Source organism: Lates calcarifer, linkage group LG20 (genome assembly GCF_001640805.2).
Source record: "Lates calcarifer isolate ASB-BC8 linkage group LG20, TLL_Latcal_v3, whole genome shotgun sequence".
NCBI lineage: Eukaryota > Metazoa > Chordata > Actinopteri > Centropomidae > Lates > Lates calcarifer.
The window spans coordinates 14,604,597-14,630,114 of NC_066852.1; the positions used below are offsets into that span (position 1 = coordinate 14,604,597).

Below are 25,518 nucleotides of genomic sequence, written 5' to 3' on the forward strand. Positions count from 1 at the left end.
CAAGACATGATTCAGTTGTCTGATATGTAACAGAGCTACCACAGTAAATCTGTGTAAGACAGTCAACTCTCAAATTTCCTATATGAGCTGAATATGTCCAGTTAACTGTCATAAAAGATACAAGACCTAAAAGAGCTCAACAGTGCGGCAGAGGGTCACACACAATATGACAAGGAGTTACAACTTGATGTTTTCAAATTGAATTACTGCCACCTTGTGGTGTTAGATGATATTAGCACATGAAAGAAAAATGACATCATACAGAAAATAACCACGATACACGAATATCGCAATGTTTTATTGCACATTCATCACCAGAATCAAATATTTGGTATAACAGCAAAACTAACAAAATCAACCACAGTGCAACATGACAGAAAACAGAACAACATAGGAACAGTCCACAAATATAAAAGTCATTCACTTTTGACATCACTGTACAGATCTTGGTATATTTGAACTGGCCTGATCATTGCCTGGCATTTATATACAGCACATAACCTCCACCAAACACATACGCAAAAGTGATTTTGTCCCTTGAATTTTTAAGTGCATTATTGTGGTTACACACATAATGTCCAGTGTTAGAGACCTCTCATCAGTGCAGTCCACCCGCAGCAATGAGAGCAAGTGCCAGTGAAAGCAGCAGCACCTTTATGGAGGTTTCACTTCCTGGTGCTGTAACAAGACAGATGAGGAGATAGGAAAGAAGAAAAGGAAGTGAGAAAGAATTTGTATGAGCTTCACTACAAATCTGTTAGTCCACTAACCTGAGTGTCTTTGATGCATTTTACACAAAAAGCTCTAATCCTCACCTATACCAGCATTCAAGGTCGCAGTTATTTTTTCTTTGTATAAATTCATATGTTTTGGTCTGATTAGGGCTTTAAAACAGGTAGCACTGATTTCATCCATATCAAAGTTCTTGCCCTCAAGAATTTGCACTGCATCTTTCAACAGTGTCACAGCATTAAAGGAATGCCTGACTCAACTGATATGTTTTCCCCTGTACACAATACTAGCTAAACAAAGATAGCTAACATTCAACAAAACATTCAATGTCTATTACCCAACAGCATAGGTAGGGAAAGTCCTACTTTTGACCTGTGTTGAACTAGATAAGAGACTATGCTATGGTAGTGACCAAACCAAATGAAACTATTAATGGTCCTCCAGTGGTTATGCATGTTTTACCCTATTCACTACAGATCCACAAACCACACAGCTGCGCACTCTATCAAAAAATGTAATATATGCTGTATTTTGTGCGCACTTCCATTCAACATTAGTACATCACTTTTGTTAGGGTAATGAGATTGCTGACTTTTGAAAGTAATTTTTACTGAAACTGCATTTTGATGCAGTAATAATGTAACGTAGACCAAACCTAGCAGGCATGATGGACTACAAAACATAAGCAAAAACATACAAGATTTGCAGTAATGGAATTAAACTTGTGAATACACTGTATGGTCCTTTATAGTAACATTAAGGCAAGATGATACAGTGATGTGTTTCATGTAATCACTACAGTCGTCACAGTATTTAAAAGACAAAACATCTGTTTAAAAATCTCCCTTAATATCAATAATGAAAGAAGAATTTTGAATTGAATTGAATGTAGTTTTAATAGCATGTGATGTTAAGGTGCTTACCATGTGAGGACTTTTCTGAAAATGAAAAAGACAACAAGTGAGATGTTAGACACAATCCTCTTCAGTGGATGTGTGTAAAATGTGTGAACATACATGCACGCATACACACCTTTGATGGTGAATGTGGTTTCCATGCCAGCATGGATGTGGTCAGTCACGTGACAGTGTAGCAACCACGTTCCTGGGTTCCCGGCCACCATTTCCACAGTCTGAAAAGTCCCGGGGAAGAGGTCAAAGACGTCTGCTCGGTGCACGCGGTCCATCTGAAACACACATGCAGTGCGACAAAGGGGAACAAAGAACAGGAAATAAACACTGGGCAAGGAGATTGCTTTGAGAAACTTCCTGTGTGAGCACAGAGAGTTTAAGCCAAGGACAACCACACCTAGATTCAGAAACGCATTATCTGATGAAACATCCCACCCCTCCATATGGGATGTTTCATGGGCTACAGCTCCACTTCCCAGTAAACATTGTAGTGCTTGTCTAACATTTTGCCTCGTACTGCTTTAATTAAAAATAACAGTTTGCTTTATTTGTGATGGCTAAGGTCACCTTGTAGGTAAAAGTTTCAGCGTGGAAGTGAACTGTGTGCATGTCCACTTCGTTGCCCATGCCCAGGAGATACCAGTCGACTTTCTGGCCCTGCATCATCTCTAGTCCATGGAGGTTACCGTAGAGCCTACCATTGATCCCTTCAACAGAAACATTCACATACAGAGATTACCACACACTCACATCATCACACATTGAGTCAGACACAGAAGTGCAGATGGGGTAATAGGAAAAACACTACTTAGACTTCCCTTTATGACAAATGTAAAAATCTCTTAAAAGATCTATGCAACACTTATTTAAGGCAAAGTGCGTAATGAATGACTAATATTGGCTCTAATATTGGATTTCATTGTGTGCTGAGGAGTAGTGGTATGTTCTGCCCTGTTCACATATTTAAATGATAGGTTTCATCTGTTTTATCTGAGCTTGTGTGGTAGATTTAAACATTTGTTTTACAATCACAGAGCACTTCATTAGGAACACCACACCAATATTCGGTAGGGCCACCCTCTGCTCTCAAAACAGCCTCAACACTTCGTGGCCTGGATCCCGCAAGACGTTGGATGCTGACTGCATCTCATCAGTTCTGCATATTAGTCAGATGCTGCCACTCTCCTGTATTACCACATCCTGTCCCCAGGGCTGCCGTTAACTGGATGTTTTTGCATTATTCTGAGTAAACTCTAGAGACTGTTGAGTGTGAAAGTCCCTAGAGATCAGCATTCTCAGAAATACTCAAACCAGCCAGACTGACACCGACAATCATCCCACACTCAAAGTCACGGAAATACATTTTTTTCTCTATTCTGATGTTTGATATGAACTTAAACTGAAGTTGTCAACAGAACCTGTTGGATAATTGAATGATTAAAGCAGGAGTACAAGTGTTCCTTATAAAGTGCTCCATTATGTTTTATGTATGGCAAGGTAAATTTCCTCTTGTGGAAAATAAAGTTAAAGAATAAAAGTATCAGTAGTTTTATTGTATTGGTTTACCCACACGTTTCTATCTTCCTTTTTTATGTCCACTCCCATCCTGACACACTTCCTGATGGGATAACCCCAGTAAATCTAGACTTCAACTCTTTCAGAAATCAGAGAGGTTCACGACTCCCCCTCCCTCCCTTCTTATCTCTCACCGTGCATCATGTTACTCTCTTCAAATTCTTCGTCCGGCTTGAAGGTGTCAGGGTCGACGCCAAGGTACTCCTTTATATTGTCGTCCAAGTACCAGGACTGGTTTTCGTCGTGCACCATGAAGAGCAGCGCGAACTCCTTCTCCACGTCACCCCTCTGTCTGTCGGGCTCCACACCGCGCCGCAGAATCCCGCGCCTGCATATAACCAGAGGTCCCAAAAGACCACTGTACAGATCCTGGACGTAAACAAATGAACATCTCAACTACCGAAACATGCAAGTCAACTAAAAACACACAAACACTGTGATTTATGTGCTTCCATGTGACTGTCGCTGCAGACAGACAATATGTACCTTAATGAAATCGACGTTGGAGTAGTAGGCGTAAGAGATGCAGTTAGGATCTGTGACCCCTGGACCAGAGCTTACAGGAACATCCCACGTCAGCTCGAGTATGTGACCTGAAGGCAAGAGTACAAACAAATCTCACTCCTGCTGTTTCTGTGTTTCGTAGCTCAATCATTTTGTTAGAAAACTGCATGCTTTTCATTCATTTCTTTTTCAAATTTGATTCTCACCAGGTTTGACATGAACATGCGCGCCACTGGCTTTAACTCCATGTGCACTGATCGAGTATGACCGGGTGGCTTTGTTCTTGAACGTGATCACGATCTGCTCTCCTACCTCTGCTTTGATTATTGGACCTACAGGGGACAAGAAAACCTCATGTTGTCCTCAGTCTTTTCATGGCAAAAACAACAACATATAGAGCAGCTAAACTTACCCATAACTCCCAGGTGTTGTTCGCTGGGCTGCCGTACCTTCTGAACTCTGAAGGTGTCATCGGTGTATTCTCTGTACACCACCTTCTTATAGCGTGAGCCAATTTTGTTCTTCCCTTTCTCCACAAATATGCTGCCTGGACTGGGAGTACATGTACCAATTTGCTTGCATTAACAAACAGTAATAAGTTATGCCACTAATCACAGTCTCCGGCTCCATCGCTGAAATACATCATCCTACAATTATCTTACTCACACACCTGTCCTCTGATGTGGCATGGTTCTCCAGCTCCCAGTGTCTCTCAGGTGAGTAGTCCCACTCTATTTCTTCAGCGCTGATGAAATACTGCACGATCTTGGTTGGTTGTGTTTGCGTGTTCTTCACTTTCTTTCCTGGGCAATAATCCACTCTGTACCGCTGCCTCATGCCAGCTGAGTAGTGGTCTGTTACCCTGCAGCTCACCTCGTACACACCTGTCAGGAGGAGGAATAGGGGTTAAGGAGTTGGACACATGACTGGATGAATAGTTTCGCTCCCAGCTTGACATCTCATGAGCTCCCATTTGAAGTTAAAGGTTAAAAGGTTAAAATTAGCAGTTTTTTCTTGCAAAGCTAAACTGAAGTTCAGAAGAAAACTTTTTGCAGTGTGTTAGCTTGAAACATGTAGACAGGATATTATCACACCATCGTTGTGCTCTGTGCATTAACAGCAGTGTGTTTTGTGCTATCTGAGCAATTTTAACCCCGGTCCCCCATTTTTATTTTTTGACTAGCTAATTTTTTTTTTTTTGAGTGTCTTAAAACATGCCTGTAGACACACCAGACGTATCCTGTGTACCACACCCTTTGTTATAATGAACTGTGTTCACAGTGTTTTTCTCTTGATGCCTAAAACAACTGTCTGTAAACTCTGGTGTCAATGATTTTGTGAAACAGTATTTTTCTTAAAAAAGTAAGATTCTGTAAATAATATAAAAACTACAAACAGTTATGACAATTCCTGTTTATCCCGTTGTTACTGATGCTTCCCGTGTTTAGGATTGTGTGCACGTCACAGGAAAACATTCACAAAAGGTTATCTAAACAGGCTTGTCGAGAATACATCTCCCTGTCACACAAAACCGGAAGTATGGATGAGCATGAGCGAAAAAGGATGTGGGTTTTGGGTGTCTGCACTGTATGCTGCACATGTGTGTGCATGTAAAGAGTAGTATGACACTAACCAGGAGTGTTTGGCTGCATGAAGGCAGTAGCAGTGGTGTGAGGGAACACGTTGAGAGTGTCGCGCGTCGTGCTCTGCTTCTTGAAGGTGTTCCCCTCAAAATAAACACCATGGAGGTCCACCTCTGTACCGAGCCCGAAGGTGTACCACCAAACCTTGTCCCCAGCACACATCTCCAGGCCGGCGAGGTTCCCGTACATGCGTCCATTAACGGCTGTAATGAAAGGGAAGATTTAAATGGGAAAATATAGATAAGAAAGAAGAAAACATTCAAGCAACACAGCCTAGAATTAGTACCAATCAAATGCTATTTAAGTGAGGTAAAACTACACACTCTTTACCAAACACACTGATTACCGTGCATCTTATTGCTCTCCTCGAAGTCCTCACTCTCTGGATTTGTCTCGTTGCTGCCAAACACCTCAATGTTCTCCTCCAAATACCAGCTCATGTTTTCATCCATAACAGAAAAAAGGAGGAAGAACTCCTTATCCACACCTTTCTATTAAAACAATACACACACAAAGTCTTAAGACACATCTTTGAGTGTGCAAATCAACGATGTAAACTGTTTTGTTGCCATAATCAACTTCGTACATTATCTTCTGTACAGTGTATTTTGTTCTCATCCTTGCTATCTTATCTGCAATGGCCCGGTAAGGATTATATATGCGTCATTTAACCTGATTTAATCCCAGTAGCACTGAAACAATCGTTCAATTAATCGACTGAAAGAAGATCAATCAATGACAATTCAGACTTCACCTGTTTTCCATTCTCCCCCAGCGTTCCTTTCTTGCACACGAGCAGAGGCCCCACCAATCCAGAGTTGGTGTCCCAGGCAGGATCGGTGCCAGAGTAGTACAGGTAGGGGATACAGGGGGGATCAGATGAGGACGGACCTTCTAGGACCTGCCAGGTGTAGACAAAGCTCTCATGTGGACCAATGTGGGCGCCAGGCTTTTCAGCACCTACAGTATCACACACAAAGTGAGGTCTGGTGTCAACTCAGTCATTTGTTCATTTGCGCAGACAACAATCAGAGAGACTGTTTGATGTTTCCTGTTGCTTTGCTTAGCTCCAGTGTCCTTGTTTCTTTCAAGTGTTTACTGATCATTGTTCTACTAACTACACTAGTTGCTGTTTTTCTTTTAAAATTTGAGGTATTCTGAAACTCAAACATATTCTATTGCAGGACAGCTCATGCATAGCTTTTATTTTTTGGGTCTTGGGTCAAATGAAATAAATTCAGCCAACACTAGAGGCACAGATAGGGATGTTCTCTTCAGTCTTGAAGCAATATTCATGCAAACTTAAGTCAGTCTGAATTGTTGAACATTGGCTACAGCTTCTGTTTATAGAATACAGTTTAATTAATCCTCTCCCCTTGTTATCACTCAATTTGAGTGCCAAAAAAATTAAACAACTCAAAGATATCACAGCTTCTTAAGCTGGCTGCTTCCTCACCGTCCTCATAGCTGCTTCCCTGGAAGAGTTTATCATAGTGCAGGCCATGAGGCTGGATGCTGTAATTTCTATCAGCCATGTTCTTGAATGTTACTCTGAGGGTGTCTCCTTCCTCTCCCCTCAGGACTGGACCTGGACAAATAGAACGGAACATTATAACCAGACAAAAGGTACTGAGAGAACCTGGGTGATAGACAAGATATCAGTTTATCAGTAAATAAAATACAAAAGAGGGAGCGTGATATCTGGCAAATCAGAAACAAAAACGGGAAGCCTTACCTAAGATTCCTAAATCATTTTCTGGTGGTTTTTTGGTGGTGAAGGTATCATCTGTGTACTCTGTGTATATCACTTTCATGTACTGACCTCCGATTCTTCCACCATCTCTGCCAAAGAACACCTCTGATGCACTAAGAGAGAAAGGGGTGAGAGGGAACATGCGGGAAGAGGGATATGGAGGAAGATTAGGTAACATAGGTAGCAATTCGTTGGTGAATTGGGTGAAGCAGCGTGTGGAATTTCTTACCACAGGGAAACTGAACAGAATAAACAGCTGGCCAGTCAAAGGGGTTTCACTGTGTCAGGTCAGGGAACAATAACAAAGACACAATAACAACTGTGTCACTGTCCACTCTGTTTACTCTAGACACCACAGAGCCGCCTCACCGCAGGAATGAGCAGCTCATGTATAATCAGCCCTGTCCCGAGGCCATCCGCACAGACAGACAGCAACTTTGTTCGGAGGTATTGCAAGCCTTAAAGGGATAGTTCACCCCTTAATAAAACAATTATCTGTAGAGTCAGTTAACTCCTGTACTTCCTTCTCCAAAACTACTGAGGCTGTGTTTTCTAAAGAGATCTGTTCCAGTCGCATCATATAACTCGTTTTGTGCTGACTGATTGTGAAGAACACACCAGATAAGGCAGTAAAACAAATGACCCCTGATAGCCTCAATAGCTGGGAGAAAGCTGGCAGGAAATCATGTGCTTCCAGCTCATTGTGTGTTGCAAAATACATGAATACTTCGGGCTAAATAATGTTTCACCCATTATTTGGCAGTGACCCACTCTGTTACAGTATGCTATACGCTCCTGTATATTGCTCATGTCTGCCCACCTGCCGACCTCGGTGAGGGATACATTATTGTTAATCAGATCCTTTTCCGAGGGAGCATAGTTCCACTCTACTCTCTCTGCTGCCAGGTAGTAATTCCTCACAACACCAGGCATTGCTGTGGCGTTGGTCTCACTGCCACATGACCTCACTTCATAAAAGGCCTGCATCCCAGCTGCAATAGATGTGGAGACATGCACAAAAACATTACAACAGAACATAATTCACGTGTACAAAGCCACAGCTTGAGGTTAAAGTAGACCCACAGAGGAATTTTAATAGCTGACATTCAAGGGTCATGTTTAATGCTCCATAAAAAATAAATATCCCAGGGTGCAGTTTAGACTTTGACCTTGCTTATCTTTTGTCAGTTGTCAGATTGAACCATTTCAATCTAAGAGGATCTACAATATGTAAAAGTATCAGAGGTGCAATTTCCAGGGTAAATAACAATGTCACTGAAAGGCACAGGAATAACAACAGACAATTATGAAAGCCTGGTATGATACAAAGGATTAGTATTTCACATATGTCAACATTATTTATAATATGCTGAGCAAGTGTGAGTCATTCAGGTTTTCTCTCAGTGGACTTAATGCCATCTTAAAATACAAGTCCTGGCATGTTTAGAAGAGAAATACAGGCTCTGCTGTGGAAAGACTCATAACATCACAACAATGCTTTCTCCCCCTGCCATCAACTCTGCACAACCAGTAAAGTCTCAGAGCAAAGAGGTCAAAGGTGACACAAAGGTTAAAGGTCAGGAGCCCTACCCTGCAAGTGGTCATTGACCTGGCAGGTCAGCAGCCACTTTCCCGTTGCTTTCGCAACCATGTTGGCGGTAGCGAACGTGGCTGGGAAAAGGCTGAGGACGTCGGTGCGGTGGCCGCGGTCCAGCAGTGTATTCCCATGGAAGAAGGCAGAGTGAATGTCTACCTCGTTACCCATGCCAAACAAATGCCAGGCCACAGCACGGTGCTGGCACAACTCGATCCCGGGCAGGTTACCAAACATGTACCCGTTAATAGCTGTCACACAGAGAAAAAGCACACAGAGAGAGGTTAGAGGAAAGGACAAAGAGAGCAAAATTAACCTTTAAACCTTCTTTTAGACTCTCTGTTTAAGGATAAGGTTTGATGTGAAGTGACTTCACTGTGAAAACATTTGAAGTAATTTCATGGCGTAGACAGCTCAGTTGCATAGACAGTACAGTCATTTGTGAAAAACATGAAACAAGCACTTCATTTTACAATAAATTATATCCCTCTTGTTAACCAGCTTAGTGCGTGTGTAGTCATTTTACTGTTAAACAATCTTCAAAAAGACTTAAAAACACTTTTCTCTCACCGTGCATCAGGTTTGATTCTTCAAAGTTGGGGTCTTCTACGTCGACTCCGGTGGCATTAGAAAGGCTCTCAATGTTGTCATCTAGGTACCAACTCAGGTTCTCATCCACCACGTTGAACATCAGGAAGACGTCCTGGTCCACATCATTTCGAACTGAGTCTACGACAGACCCTGGCTTTGTTGGAACCGGTTCATTAGTCTCCTTCAAGATTCCTGCATTCATACAAAAACATAGTAAAAAGCAGTTTGTTTAAGGAGGGTTTGAAGAGGTTCTTCGTGACTGTAACTATGATTAAGGAATATACAAATACATTTGATTTGACATGCAAATAATGCATACAAAGAAATATCCTGACAGGCAATATACAGGCCAATAAGAGAAACATTTCTTCTCATCTGAAGAGATAAAGTTAAAAAGCATGTGGTCACATTATTTTCATACCTTTCTTGCAGGTGAGCAGGGCCCCGATAAGTCCTGAGGCGATGTCCTTGGGAGCATCTACGTGAGAGTGGTAGATCCAGGTCAGGCAGTTGGCATCGTCGTCCGTGGGGGCAAACTCCGGCCTGACCTCCCAGCGGTAGGTATAGCTGCCTCCCGGAGGAACAGAGTCATCCTTCTTCAAATTGCCCGATGTCCCGTCCGGGTAGAGTGCCCCTGGCAAGCAAATACAAGACGTTTACGCTGAGGTCGTTCTGTTTTCACGCTGAAGTACAGAGGGCCAGTTGAGCCTGTATGATTTCACTTTGTGTGGAAAACAAAAAACATGGTCTTAACACTGTGGTCTTAAGAAGCTCAGATTTTGCCATCATTGTTTAAAACTAGACACTTAGTGCTGCGCAATGAGAGTATTGTGAATTTATGAAAATATCATGCAGGAAATAAATGATTTGACTTCTACAGATAGGTTATCATAATTGCATTCTTCAGTGGAGTTTTTCCAAAACATGCTCATATCCATTTTCTCTCTGGGTCTTATCTCTCTCAAGCTTTCAGTCTCCAAATTTGTCAGTGAGTGTGATCTATAACCACATCAATGTCCTACACTGTACACTGACTTCTGTATCAGTTTATACTCTCCACAAGTTATGGTTTAAGGACATAATGATCTGATTTTTATCAGTTTTATGTCACCTGATGTGCTGATGCCAGTTCTCTCTCCCTTCCTGTCCAGGGAGCTGTTCATAAAAACTAGCTGAGTTATCTGACTTATAGACAGATTCTGAAAATTCTTTAGTAAAGGGAAACACAAGCAACAATGTGTTTAGAAAGAGAGAACAAGATTTTAGTTTCTGTTTCGGTTATGCTAAGTCTGGAATTCCATGGATGGGGGATGGTGGCTTGTTGCATAACAAAGATCTGAAGAGTTAAGAATACTAGACATATTTGACAGAAACCACATGCCTATTGCCACTCAGTTACTGAAATCATGCTGTGTCATGTTTGCACTCTAAATGGACTAAGTTTTAAAAAATTCTGTATCACATTTTCTAGCCATTTTTGTTTTCAGCCTGTGATTTATCTTGTTATCAGAAACATCCATTATTTCAGACTAGCAATACACAAAGCCACAGCTTTTGGATAAAGAATGGGTAAAAATCTGAATATGCAGCCACTCTCAATGTGATGTTCCTGAGGCTGTGGAGTTTAAGTGTCCTGCTGCTCTGAAATACTGCTAAAACTGTGAAGACCACTGAGGCATATCTCTTGATATTGACTCATGTGCTGCGTTATATCATGAAAAACAACATTATGTATTTTTATAGAGAAAATAAGATTCAAAAAATAAAATAATCAGTTTTAGCAGTGTCACTTGTTGAATGAATCATCTAATCCAAAGTAATATAAATATAGTATAAATAATAAAATATCAAAGTTTTTCCACATATTATATTGTTCTTGTAAGACATTAGTGCAGAGGCAACACTGACATTCAGTTTGAAAGGAAATCTCTTTAGTTTACCTTTCAGAATTAATTATTTCCTTAAACTTGAAGAAATTTGCTGTCTACTAAGCATATTTCCATCTGAAGAATTAAGGTTTTTATTAGTATGATTAGTATTATTGTTATTACAGCAACTACTCAGGTTTTTCCTTCTGTCTTAGGGATATTTAATAGATTGTGCACATCCTTCTGTGAGCAAATGTGTATGTTTCTCTGTGTGCATACAGTTGCATACATATGTATTATGTAACACTGTACCCTCTGCATCCTTCTCGTAGAAAACTCCATGGGGATGCATAGAATAGTTTCTAGATGCAAAGTTCTTCAGGTGGACCACGATAACGTCATCAACCTCAGCTCGCAGTATAGGCCCCAGGAAGCCCAACCAGTTCGGCCGGGGAGCCTGTACGGTGTAAGTAGCGTCTGTATACTGTCGGAACATAGCCTTCTTATAAACTCTGCCAATACGCTGGGGTCCTCTTTGCAGGAATACAGATGCATGCCTGAAACAGAAGTGGGAAGGAGACAGCAAGAATCAGTGATAAAGTCAAGGGTAGTGGTTACACAGAAAGAGGAGAGTGTGTAGGAGGAAGAAGAGAAACAGACAGCTACTAATCTTGTTTTGTTGGACATTTCCTACGGTCAGTGTCAGGGCACTGTCAAATTATATAATACAGGATTGAGCAATGATGTGCAGTTGCATTGGCCTATCATACCACATACATATATTAGTAAAAAAGTAGCAAGTAGTGTAAGGGAAGTTATAGCAAAAATAATGAATTGAAGTGGTATTTTAAAAAAACCACAGCAACAGAAGAAAGATACTTGTGAGCTTGTCTATAAATACAAGTGTGAGAAACAAAACATCCACTAGGTTATAAGCAAACACCATCGCAAAAAAGACTGCATTTCTTATTTATTTATTTCTTATTTGTTGGCTTATTTATTGGCAAACAAGTGATAACACAGCAAAGACTGTGCAGCAGGGGTAAGAAACCGATGGGGGCATTCCTGTGACCAACTATATAACTGTATGTAATTAATACAAAAAACAGTGCTACCGGTATTCAAAAGTAGTGAAGTAAGTGTTATGTCACTGTAGTGCAGTCTGTAAGATTTCACAAAAAGCTCTGATTTATCTCAGTAACTGACTATATTTCATTTCAAACTGTCCACAAGCTCGTCATAAAGCCACTATCTCTCCATGTAATGCTAAAGAACTAATTATATCTGGTTGTACCTCTCTAACAATTAGACTTGTCATTATTGTGATAACATGTTTCTGTGGGCTAATAACCCGTTACTGGAGCTGTGGCAAGCGCAGCGTTGCTGCTGCATATCCAGCTCATAACCAAATCAACAAGGAGGATGAGAAGCATTACTTGATCTACGCATGGATCACACTTAAAAACTCACAAGCAGTCTAATAAAGGGGCTTTTACTATGCATCCGGTCAAGGGGATTCAGTGCTCCCTGACCTATCTCCGCCTCTCACTATTTCATCCCTGCGAGACAGGACTGTCATAGATGGATGTCTTGGATGCTACAAAAGCGATTGTGCAAGCCTGGAAAGTCCAGCATTATGCAAGGGTGAAAAGCCTCTGTTGCTTCAAATTAAAAGTAAGAAAATGTGAGTCAATAACAGTGATTCAAAATATGTGATACAAGGTCTGGGGGGGGCACAATGACCAGTAATATTAACAGTATTGTCTGTGGGCTCAACTTTCCATCTATAATTTAACAGCAGAATACATAAAAGGCTCATAATCACAGTGAAAAATCCTCACATATTCTCATTGCACCCTTTTGCATTCTAGTGTTTATTCTTTAAGTGCATCTGCTTTAGATTGATGAAGTATCACAGTACTGGTGGTGTGTTGCAAACTTATCTCTCATTTACAGTATATGAGGGGTATTTCACACATACATAGCCTCTAATCGTCATTCACCGTTAGTCACTCATCCTTCCTGTGAGAATCTGCCTGACAGCCAGCAAACAACCACATCAGTCGCCTCAGAGGACTAGACACTGTCACACCCAGACGGGGTGACATAGTGCCGAACTTTTCACGTAGAAACAGTTCTGTACTCTCTATATTTAGATGATGTAGACTTTAAGGTTTCACTTTAGATCTCTCAAAATATTAACACCCACGTGTTAATTTGGAATGACGTGCACGATGAAATAAATGGGTGCTGACATTAATTTAATTACCCTCACTATCTACGCATAATTTTTCCCCCCAAATAACTTCACTTTATCACAACTCACTCATCGTCTTCGATGTTTAGTCCGTTGAGCAGGTTTTTTCCACTTGGTGCATAATCCCACGAGTCCTCAGTGATTCCTACATAGTAAATACGTTCTTTTCTGAGCTTCCCTTCCGCACCGGAGGAGAGAAGAAATAACAAACAAGTCGCAAACAGCCCCAAAGTCCTTGCCATGTTCCCAAGTGATCGCTCCGTCAGAGGCAGGGGCAGCACGGGCACGGTGTTTTAGCGGGTTCTGCTTCAAGAGGAACAAGTGGAAACCTTCGCTGACTCCTCCATGCAAGCACGTATTTACACTGAGCGAGCGGTGTTGTGCTGTACTTACGAAAGTCTGTAAAACGAAAAAAAACAAAAAAAAACAGTTGACCTATTCAGAGAGAGAGAGAGAGAGAGAGAGAGAGAGAGAGAGAGAGAGAGAGAGAGCAGCGCCGGTGCGACCGCCTACCTATTAGACGTACAGGGGTAATAACCCCTCAATGCTCTCGCGGTAATTATGATAGGACGTTACTGAAATTGCCTGCTGGGAAATTAAAGTAATTGATGTACTTATGCTCAAACGCAAACTCAGGCACTGTGTGTCGTCTCAATTGGCTGTCAATTTTCCAGCGGTGATGAGTAAGCATGTTAGTCAGCGGATGTGTGTACAGTTCAGAGATTTACGTGGGGTCACGATGGGCTGTGTTTGAAAATCAGTTAATGAAATTATGAAGATATTCACTCTGAATATTAGATTATTCTGCTCCAACTCTTCAAACATTTCGGTGACACTTTCTGATGAGTCACCCTTAAGTTTTGGTTACTAAGTCATGTACTAATGGATTATAGATCAGTTATAGGCCATTAATAAGAACTACTTGGGTTGCCAGGTTGTGATAAATGTTGTTCTAAATCTATTAATAAATAAATACTTGGAAGTTTCATTTTAGTCCAGTGGATTTTGGTCCAGATTCTTCACGGTTTTTGGCAGACAATGTCCTGCTGAAGGATAAAGCTGCTACCAGAGGAATTTTACACAACTTGGCAACCCATAATTGAGCTTTAAAACATTATTAATGGGTGTATTTAACCATGAATGAAGTCATTAGTCACAGCTTAAAAACCAATCCAAACTCAGTAAATTGCATTGCACCATGATTCAGAAATTCTAACTCAAGAAAACAAGCTGAATTTTTCCCCTAAAAACATTCTTATGGAAGCAAAAGAGATTTCTGCTGAGAAGACTCTGGGGTGCAGGGGGAACTCCGTTACACATTTCATACTCTGTGGTGGTGTCAGATAGGCTATTTCAGTGGTCTGCTGGGGCAGCAGTATCTCAACAGCAGACAAGAATAGACTGAGTAAACCAGTCAAGAGAGTGGGGTCTGTCCTGAGATGCCCCCTGGATACAATGTAGGTGGTGGGAGAGATGAGGATAATGGCCAAGCTTGTAACGCATGCAACTTTTTCCTCACTGACACTCAACATACGTGCAATACTACACTTCATGTTAACAATGTGCAGTATAAAATGTGCAATATGAAATATAAAATGAAATTTTTGATACCTGCCCTTGTCTATATCCTGCTGCTGCTGTAAAAGATGCTAATTTCCACCCATGGGATAAAATAATAAGTAAATAAAGTTTATCTTCAAAGGAGTGAAGCTGACACCTGCTGACCGACTCTGAATAGTACAACTGTAGACACCAAACTGGTGTCTACAGTTGTACTGCCCTTACAGAGCAAATGCAGGTCAACACAGTAATACACAAACACCATAACCATATTCTAGTCACTCTGGTTTTTTCCTCCTCATTTGGTTTGGTGAGTGTGATACTTTAACTTCCTTTTTCTCACAATCCCTGCAAACCTCTCAATACAATCTGCACCACAAGCTCAGCAGTTATATGGTGCAAAAACAAAGTGGGTGCTGGTTCTACAGGAAATGAGCTTTTACACTGACAAGGTGGAAAATAATTGTATTGTATTGTATTGTTATCACTCAGTTATGTTGTTGTAGATCAGTAGGTCAAGTTGCTCAGCTCAGGACTTGTTTATGTTCTCTTTTGTCTTGAGGCATCATCATGACTCCTGCAATCATAGAAAGAACACACTGTCCCACAAGATTAGCTGTTCTCTAATTTATTCTCCGTCAGGCACCAGCCCAGCACTTTACTGTGTGAATGGAAACCTGTGGAAATTCAACTTGATGTCTGCTGGCTGATTTCTATACTATTTACCTTAAACATTAGAGTAATGGTATTCAGATGAATTTAAACTGTCTGACTCCCATCTCAGTCTTAAACTGGTTTGTGGCACTGTAATGTTTGTGCTGTCACTTAGTGTTACTGACAAAAATATGCTACATTTACCCTGTAATCTGAACTACAACAATATATGTGAACACAACACTGGTGACACTGGTAAAATCATGCTACTGTTTATACACAAACCACATGCCTCCACCTGAGCACTAACATTGATGCTCAGCATCTTGTGTCAGATTAAGCTGATATCAGAGTTCGGCATTTAGTTGAAGGTTCTGAAGGGGGTTCTGAAGGTTGAAGGGGAATTGAACCTGTGACGTTTGTAGCATTATAGCAACAAACCTCTTACATCTTGTCACACAGCGACCCATCTCTTTTAGACTAATCTTGCTAAATCTGGCTTTAATGAATAATTGGCTTTTTGCCCAAACACCACTCTGAATCTAGATTCCAAGTACAAGAATTACAATGAAACTCAATATAGTTTTTAAGCAATGATCAGTAATCATTTAATTCAAGGACACACACACACACACACACACATATATATATATGTTCATATTTAAATCAGTGCTGATTAGCACTATTAGTGTTAAACAGGGGCTGGACATGTGCCGGACACAGATAACAATTCACTGATCTTCAGTAAACCACTGTTTTATATTTAATTTATTGACAGCGATGGAAAGTACCTAAGTACACTTACTCAGGTTCTGTACTTAAGTACAATCTTGATGTGGGCTACCTTACTTAAGGATTCTTATTTTATACTACTTAATACTTCCATTCCGCTACGTTTTTAGGCAAATATTGACTTTTCTTACTTCATTACATTTATCAGTTATGGTTACTAGTAACTTTAAACTCACATACAAAACTGTTGCAACACTTGCAAAAGAAACTTTTCATTTGGGACCCTGTGTACTTCCACTATCCCCTTCACTTCTAGGCCACTGCTGGTGTGTACTTTCATTAAGGAAGAAATTTGAATACTGGCCTTTTATTTGTAAAATAGTATCCCTCCCATTGAGTGTTTTCTGCTTAAGTAAAGTATAATGGTCCAGTCCTAGGGCCGTGCGCGTGCACAGCCATTTTGCGTGACCGCGTTCCCCTCACAGTGAACGCGCACGACAGCGCGTTGCTGCTGTAGGTTCACAGTGTACAGACATGGCTGTCCTGAGTAAAATACCACACAACTGCTACGAGATCGGTCATACCTGGAACCCGTCGTGTGCTCAGGCTGCTGTGGATGTAACCAAGGGTGCTCTGGAGGTCTCTTTCAAAATATACGCCCCTCTTTACCTGGTACGTTTTGCCGCTCGACCTGCAGGGCTTTTAGGCTCTGAAGCTAAAGTTAGCTAGCTAACCAAGTAATGCTAACTAGTTCTGTGAAAACGTTGTAAACATTAGCTGACATTTAGCTATCTTTCACCCAGGGTCTAAGTTCAAGTTCAGGCACTTGCACAAAACATGGTACGCGCAATGTTCCCCTTTAGAAGCACAACAAGGCACACTCATTACTGACCAGTTAACTAATACAGGTCAACTAATGACATCAATTTATAAGTTAAGTAAACCGATAGACTAGCGCCAAGCCGTTTGACCAGTTTTCTGAGTTCCCTTTGCAGCTGTTGATGCACTTAAATCGTCTTTAAAACTTTCAAGCCATCACCAGTTCCACGGGGGAAGTTCAATACATTTAAGCAACTGTTTTCATGTTTTCACATGCAGTGATTCTAGCTGTCACTCTGCTCTTATGTACTGCAGATAGCAGCTGTTCTAAGGAGAAGGAAGAAAGACTACTATTTAAAAAGACTTCTCCCTGAGATCCTATGGTCTACCTCTTTCCTCACTGCCAATGGAGGTCTCTACATTGTTTTCTTCTGCATCCTCAGGTTGGTAAAACACTGTCAGTCACACAGCTCAGCTGAGATTAAGATGCAAGATATGCAAGGATATCAGAAACTAAATTGTTGAATCTGTGGATCAGTTTGTCATCGAAACTAAAGATTTAATGGTCCACAAGGCAACATGAAACAAGCAAATTCACACAAGCCTGTAATCCCAGCATTCACTCTCTATCTATCTGTGCTTGTATAGTAACATAGGGTCTTTTGTTGTTTGTTTTTCAAAAATTTCCAGAGTTGCTTAAAGGCGGTCTTGTTGAGTTTTCTTGAAAACAAACAAAAGTTGAGTGTTACTCACTGAAATGCCTCGGGTGTATCTTTGAGGTTTAACAGTGTGTTGAATGCATTTCTTTCCTCATTAAACCTTTTCAGAATATTTCCGATTCTCCTTACTGACATCCATGTTTACTAGCTAGCCATCTTCTTCACCATCTTTGTTGGCACGTTGTTTACCTCAGTGCAATGATATGAAACCATTGACAGAAATGTATATCACAACACACACCTCTTTTTGATTAAAAAGGAAAAGAAAGGACCAAGATCTGACCAAAATGTTGCTTGTTTTTCAGTAGAAAAAACAAAGCAGTCAAAAACAGTTAAATAACTTTGTATGTTTCAAACTTTAGGAAACTTCTCGGTGGATTCTACTCCTGGTCTGCTGGGTTTGGCTCAGCACTGCCTGCCTCCTATATTGCCATCCTCTTGGAACGCAAGAGCCGGTGAGATTCTTGACTCATTATTTGCTTGTTTTTCTTACTCTCTGGAAGTGTTTTCATGTTTTGAATTAAAACACATACACCAGGCCCAACACTGCACAAAAATGGGACATAATTAAATGGTTGGATACATCTCAAGTGTCAGGGATGGCCTTGTTAATCTTTTTACTGAGAAACTATATGTCTCACTCTTTCTCCCCCCACCAGGAGAGGACTGCTGACAATATACATGACAAATCTTGTAAGTGCTGCTCTGTTTATTTAAACATTTATTTTCATACATAAAGAGATACATCTGCTTCTGCCACACAATGTGTTTGTAACAGTGTAATCTTCTTCTCAGGCCACTGAAACTTTGTTCCGCATGGCTGTGACTCGAGGCATCGTGAAACCCATCAGACATGGCGAGGTAAGATGATAGGAAGTTTTGGGTGAGCTAAAAGCGAAGGGAGTTAAATAATGGGCCTTGGAGGCTAAGTAATATAACACAAAACACTGGCGAGCCCCATCTTTGCTCAGTGGCTACTAGGTCTGCTTTCTGCCTCCTTAGATATGTTGCCTTTGCTGGGTGAATTAGCACCTCGGCTCGTTTTCCCCGGAGCTTAATGTATTTCATAAATGTGCAACAATTTCTTACGATGTTAGAGGAGACACTCTTTATTTCAAACGAGGCAGCAAGTGGGAAATGCAAATAAAACTTCTGCCATCAGGTGTGGCTGTCACAGTTGGATCTCAGTTTTCTTTCACATATTGCTAATCTCAAATGTGTTTGTCCATTTCAAGGGACAAAGACGGATATGATGGATGTGTTAGTACAGAATATGAAGTGAGTCAGTATGGGTTTGTGCCTGTTGAAGATTAAATGTATCTCACCATATCTGTAGGCAGCTGACAACTTTATTTGTAATACAAAGCTGCATTGTCATCTTCTTCACATATGCTTTGACCACATATTCAATACAGCTCCACTGTCAATAGCTGTACATATATTAAGAGTGGATACTTTTTTAGGTAGAAAAAAAATCAGCAAGTAACCACTTTCATGACAGATCTCAGCACTTACTTAATTTCCTTGAGGGAGTCATCCCAAAGGGATCAATAAAGTCTATGTTAAGTCTAAGTCTAAGCAGATTGTACTATGATGATGATGTTTATGTTTCACCTGTTGTCCTGATTTCCTCTTTCTGTCTGTGTTTCCCATCAGGTGCTCCTGTTCTGCCTAACTGCATCGCTCTACATGTTCTTCTTCAGGTCAGAGCAGCGCAGTGAACAGATTGTTACAGTGACATATGTAACATTGCTTGACCATAAATATCTTTCACATACTAAAAACAAGAGTGAATGTCAAACGTCTGAGTTAAATTTTGTGTTGTACACTGCAGGAGTAAAGATGGTCTCAAAGGCTTTGCATTCTCTGCATTAAAGTAAGTTGTCCCTGTTCCCACTGATGGTTTAGATGACACACTGACAGTGTTTTGGCAAGGCTCACAGAGGTGGCGTGCATTTTCTGTCACAGGTTCATCATTGGGAAGGAAGAGATTCCAACTCACTCTGGCATGGTGGAACATATCTGCACAAGGCCTCTTGAGAGGACAGCTGCTATAGAGTCTGAGGATTCACAGCTGTCAGCTAGAAGGCCCAGCTCCAGGAGGAAAACTCTGATAGCCTGCACCAAGGAGCTGCTAGAATCAATGTGAGAGAATACACACTTTTACACAACCAAGTGTGAGTTTGTGCGGAGTGTTGGCTAGCACTGACTTGACTTTTTTTTTTTTTTTGTTAATAAAATCCAGATGCAAACAGGGTCCAAGACACAGATGTTGTAAACATTACCAAGACAACTGCATTTCATACTGTGTTAAGGTAAAACACATTATTTACTAGGATGCTACCTTTTGTGCGATTGTTCTCATTAATGTGATGATAGATTTAGAATACTCAAACTCTATATTATTAAATGATATTAAAACTAATACTAAATTTCTTTCATTGTCCAGGGTTTTGTCAGGATGTTCAGCATTGGCTACCTGATTCAGTGTTGTCTTAAAGTCCCCTCAGCGTTCAGACAGATGTTCTCCAGACCTTCGCGACTCCCCTCCCTCTTCTACAACAAAGAGAACTTCCAGCTAGGGGCATTTCTAGGATCTTTCGTCAGTATCTACAAGGTACATTTGATACTTGCTGTTTTTTTTTCTATGACATGCCTGTTTTTAAACTTTTTTCCTTGCTAAATTTTACTATTTACAAACAATTGTGCCAAAGTAGTAGAACATATCAGCTGTACCACACTCCCTAAAGACACATCTGATTTGTAATCCCCATGATTCCTCACACATCTGGTATTATGTTCGCTGACATTTCCCATCCTTTCCTATCTTTACATTTCTTGGTAAGCCACGTGAGTATTACATTGTTAATTTATTTGTATCTCTCTTTGACTCAGGGAACAAGCTGTTTGCTGCGCTGGGTGCGTAACATTGATGATGAGCTTCATGCACTGATAGCTGGTAAGGCAGGAATGTGTAAAATGTCAAATGAAATCCTGTCAGAGTAATCCTCCCCCAGATTTTGTCAAGTCTCAGCTGGTTTGCTCTGTTTGACAGTTGTCTTTTTCCCCTTTCTCTTTCAAGGCTTCCTGGCCGGCATCTCAATGTTCTTCTACAAAAGCACAACAATATCCATGTACCTATTCTCTAAGCTGGTGGAGGTAAAGAAAATCTCTTTGCAAATGAAGCTATAAAAATCACAGTGAAAAGAAAATTCCATTGTCAAGAAAATATACACACCAAAGTTAGACGTCATCCCCTTAATTATTAATACTGATAAATACCGCGTGTTCAACATATTCCAGACATCCATACACATCTCTCTGCAAATAATCAAATTACCCATCTGGTGTGGCTTCTTTTAATCACACTAGAGCCATGTAGTAATGTTACAGAAATGGCAGCAATCCCTAAGTGACTTGTATGATCTAACATGTTGCTATACATATCTGCTTATCTTGATTGGCTAGTTTATCATTAACAGTTAACATGTAATAATCTGTCTTTAGACCATGTACTTCAAGGGCATTGAGGCTGGCCGGTTCCCATACTTTCCGCATGCAGACACTGTTCTGTATGCCATCTCCACTGCTATCTGTTTCCAAGCAGTAAGTGACACAAAAATGCGTACTCACTCACATAAATATGCTGCGCACACATTTTTCTTTCCCTGCTGAGCAAGGATATAACGTATGACTCATTCTTGTTACACACAGGCTGTGATGGAAGTGCAGAACCTCAGGCCGACATATTGGAAGTTCCTGCTGCGTTTAACTAAGGGCAGGTATGAATGGAATGTGTGGAATCTCAGTTATCAAACAGTGTTTTGTTTGAGAATCCATTAATAGAACACTAAGTGTATCTTACTAAGAGAGTTTTATTTTGAAATTGCATCTCCCTCCAGAGAGAAGTGGCTACTGTATTCAGTGCAGATAACAACATTCTTTAAATTTTACAAAAGGGGAACAGACAGTTTTATTCACAAGCACAATTTGATGAGGAAATGGAGTGAAAAGTTAAACCAGATTGTTTGTGTCCATGTTGAGGTAATCTGTTAGTTAAAGCTGTATTTTTCATAACAGTCAAGACATTATTTCTTGTCTCCTCCTCCTAGGTTTGCTCTGATGAACCGACAGTTGCTAGATGTGTTTGGGACTCAGGCCTCCAGGGACTTTAAGGGCTTTGTGCCCAAACTAGACCCTCGGTTCACCACAGTGCTTCCACCAGGAGCCGACATCCAACTGGGATGACTTGGGACCAGGCTCTGTGGAGAGGGGCTTTAGGGTTACCTCAACAGGAAAGGAACAGTTGGCCTGTTCTTTCTTTTTTTTTTTTTTTAAAGGTGTTACAACAGCTCAGAAGTGGTGATGTTGTTTTAGGAGATGGAATATGCTTTGAAGGATGTACAAGCCCAAGATCTGTCCAAAGCAGGGTGTCATGAGTATCAAGTGTGTTGTTTCATGAGTACATTTACTGATTGCGATTGTATGAATACAGGTAACTGGTGAAATAAATTAAACATATAATTTTGTTCAATTGGCACTAAAATTAAAATTGACAATTGATAAAAGTATTTTAAGACCTAATGAAACCCATAACCATATAAGACAAATGATTGGTGATAAATGATTCATTTATGTTTTGTCAAGTTGTAAATTTGCATTTGGCAGGATCATATTAACCTGTTCTACAAGGTATGGATAGTATTAGTGAAGAAGTTCATCCAAATAACAAACAAAAAACAAAATTGGTTTACAGGAAAATTAAAAAAAAAAAAGACTCCTCAGGATGCAACAACATTCCTTTTATCCTTTAATCAGAAAGTTTCTTCTTTTTGCAGGTTACCTGTAAGTTGGTACTGACTGAACTCACTTTGGTTACTTTCATGTCAGGGTGAAACTCACTAATCTTTCTAGAGCAGGCACAGTGATACCAGATTTTGACTCTGGTTTAAGAGGAGAGAGAATGAATGTGTGCTTTTACAAGACAATGGGTACAACTGATGAGATATATAATTATGTAGCCTTATCAAATATTTTATTGTATAGTAGACAATGGGAGATGTATTTAGTTCCATGATGTGAAACACACAGGTGGAAAGTCACCATGTTTTATGTATCTTAATTGTTTTTTTTTAAATGGAGTTGAGCATTTTTTTTTTTTCCAAATCTCTACCTTTACTCACATTAGAGTTTTTTTGAAACTGCACTTGACGGTAGTGATTTGAACTGAGTCACCTTTAAAGATGCTTAATGGGGTAAAAGAAAGCACCAAGGACTGTGCCAAATTTGGAGGCCAATTTTGTGAACAAAATTGTTTGGTGACGTATCTGTTATACAAGACTTGTATCCACTGTATTACACTTAATTAACAGAAAAGAGTCCCATAATTTCACATTGAAGATATTTAAATTTACAGAAAATATAGTTAAGGAAACACAGTCAGATTTTTTATTTTTTTTTATTTTATTTTTTTTTACAAGAAACCAGATTATTGGGTGAAGTCATGTTTTGGCAGGAAATCAGAGGATGCACTTGCAGTACATACAGAGCATTGACCTGATTACTTTAAACCTTCATTTACAGTTTGCGGGTTGTCAGTAATCACATTTCTCCTCCACCATATTTTTGCAAAGAGATGGGTTTATTATAAATATATTAAAGGTTTATGGTATTTTAGAAAAATGTAGTCATATATCAGGCTACAGCCTGAAGAGATTATTTGGTCCCAGGACTTGGAGCTGTGCAAACCAATTTATTTAGACTCATTTACTTTAACTTCAGTTTTAGTCTGACTTTGGATTGAAATATTTTGGTCACAAGTATTTTTTTTTTTTCATTACTCCCTCCACCCTGCCATTACAATGACACTTTCCTTATTGTCAAAGTTTGTGACATGTTTGAAATCAGATACTTGGTACTCCTTCAGCTCTTCTCTTTACAGTGAAATGCATATGTTCTCTATATTTCATGCAAAAACTCTTTAATTAATGTAAGAAAAGACTTGATGAGAGAATCAGCCCCTAAGTTTAGAAACAACCTTTTGATTTTCAAATGTATCACGTGACCTATATCATTGTAAAACACTTTGAAATATGATGCATAGTGAGATATGCAATGGAGAAAAAAAATTAAAATTCACTTGAGTCAGCCTAAGCCATCATTTTCATTTTACTCCCTGCGGGTGTTTGGGTTAGATGTAACTGCAATATTTAATATTCACTAACACAGGCCAAACCCAAACACAGTTTGAATTAACGATTGATGTTGTCTCAGCTTATAAAATATAAAGAAAATAGTGTTGGCTATTTGCATCTTAATTAATGCTTACTGGCAGTTCCAAGGTGAACCCTACTGCTTAAAATCCACATTGATTGAAACATTGTTTACTGAGGAATTTGGTGCGAAGCATTTGCCTGAAGGTTACAAGGAATCTGTTTCTGTGAATAAAAGGGGGCACAGCTCAATCTGCTTTTGTTTTTGATTTTTGTTGTTGAGAGATAAGGAGGTTTGCCAAAAAGATGATTTGAATTTTAAACCTTTCATGTTCTCTGAAAAGTGTGAATTACAACTCTTACTAAGTCATAGGTGGTCACAGTTTCTGAAATAATTAGGAACGCTCATGTAATATTTCAGCCTTCAACTCAAGTTACACTATTACACCTTTATTTTTTCAAGTGGACCATTCATAATAACTTCATTCCAGATGTGAAATTGTTACATATAATAAGAGTGTAAAATTCTTACATTGTCTTGTAGAAGTCTCACTTTTCTGGCAGTTATTTGAACTGCCAGTTTGTTTACTTTATATTTTGAATTCAGTTGTTCAACCCAGCTTTAGACACATCTGACCTCCATACCAGAAGCCATGATTGTAAAAAAAAAAAACATAAAGAAAAATAAAAATAAGTGCAAAATTCATGTGTAGACTAAAGTAGAAGTGTCTTAAAAAATATATATTAACTAAATCTATGGTATAGAATTATAATACAACTCCCTGGAAATGTATTTGATTTGTGTAAAAAGGTGTATATTAAAATATTTTTTGATTCCAAGTATGTGACTTGTTTGTTTGAGCTCATTTGATTTTAATATTAAGGGAAAATATTCTGTGAAGATCAATACCAAAGAGCAAGTTTATTTGATTTGCAGAAGTTCTCAACATGGGGTAAATTAATGATTAATTGGTAAGGGGGGAAGAATACTCAATACTGTTGCTCTATTCATTTATTAATTAATTTATTTGTGAACTTTACTGAGTAAATTTAGGCTTTCCTGATCACACTTAAAGAGCTTTCCATCACCATCAAGCCAAAATGAACTCACTCCTGTCTGTCAAAAAATCACTCATCACTTACTCCATATGGAGGGCAGTGATGAGCGCACAATGCTTTAACCTCACTCCAAATGGACAAGAAGAAGAAATACAAAACGGAAGTAAGCAACTGTGTCAAGAGCAAACACGTGAGCACTTCTGTTTTGTGATTTCCCATTCAAAATAAAAGTGTGTGACCTACCTCAAGCGTTTGATTCACGATCAGAGTGGCCTCCATGACTATTTTGGAGAAATTAGACTGACTTAAAGAAAGTTCCTAGCACCGAGCAATTT

General features: G+C 39.7%; 2 protein-coding genes across 2 annotated transcripts; one reads left to right on the forward strand and one right to left on the reverse strand.

Moving 5' to 3' along the window:
• Window positions 1–279: 279 nt before the first annotated feature.
• Window positions 280–13,867, reverse strand: hephl1b (hephaestin-like 1b). The gene is made up of 20 exons (XM_018691638.2): window positions 13,498–13,867; window positions 11,484–11,728; window positions 9,725–9,937; window positions 9,283–9,495; window positions 8,709–8,963; window positions 7,939–8,110; window positions 7,101–7,231; window positions 6,822–6,953; window positions 6,120–6,325; window positions 5,712–5,856; window positions 5,356–5,568; window positions 4,393–4,606; window positions 4,135–4,274; window positions 3,929–4,054; window positions 3,705–3,811; window positions 3,353–3,587; window positions 2,211–2,350; window positions 1,765–1,918; window positions 1,656–1,670; window positions 280–678 (listed from the first exon to the last, which is right to left on the reverse strand). The coding sequence occupies exons 1-20, from the start codon at window positions 13,668–13,670 to the stop codon at window positions 599–601; spliced, it is 3,309 nt and encodes a 1,102-aa protein (XP_018547154.1). The 5' UTR covers window positions 13,671–13,867; the 3' UTR covers window positions 280–598.
• A 2,991-nt stretch (window positions 13,868–16,858) lies between these two features.
• tmem135 (transmembrane protein 135) lies at window positions 16,859–24,967 on the forward strand. The gene is made up of 15 exons (XM_018692548.2): window positions 16,859–17,046; window positions 17,509–17,636; window positions 18,275–18,367; window positions 18,572–18,605; window positions 18,708–18,773; window positions 19,569–19,615; window positions 19,747–19,788; window positions 19,881–20,057; window positions 20,158–20,227; window positions 20,362–20,529; window positions 20,808–20,871; window positions 20,995–21,071; window positions 21,420–21,518; window positions 21,627–21,694; window positions 22,025–24,967. Exons 1-15 carry the CDS (start codon window positions 16,909–16,911, stop codon window positions 22,158–22,160), a joined length of 1,407 nt encoding a protein of 468 aa, XP_018548064.1. The 5' UTR covers window positions 16,859–16,908; the 3' UTR covers window positions 22,161–24,967.
• The last annotated feature ends 551 nt before the right edge of the window (window positions 24,968–25,518 follow it).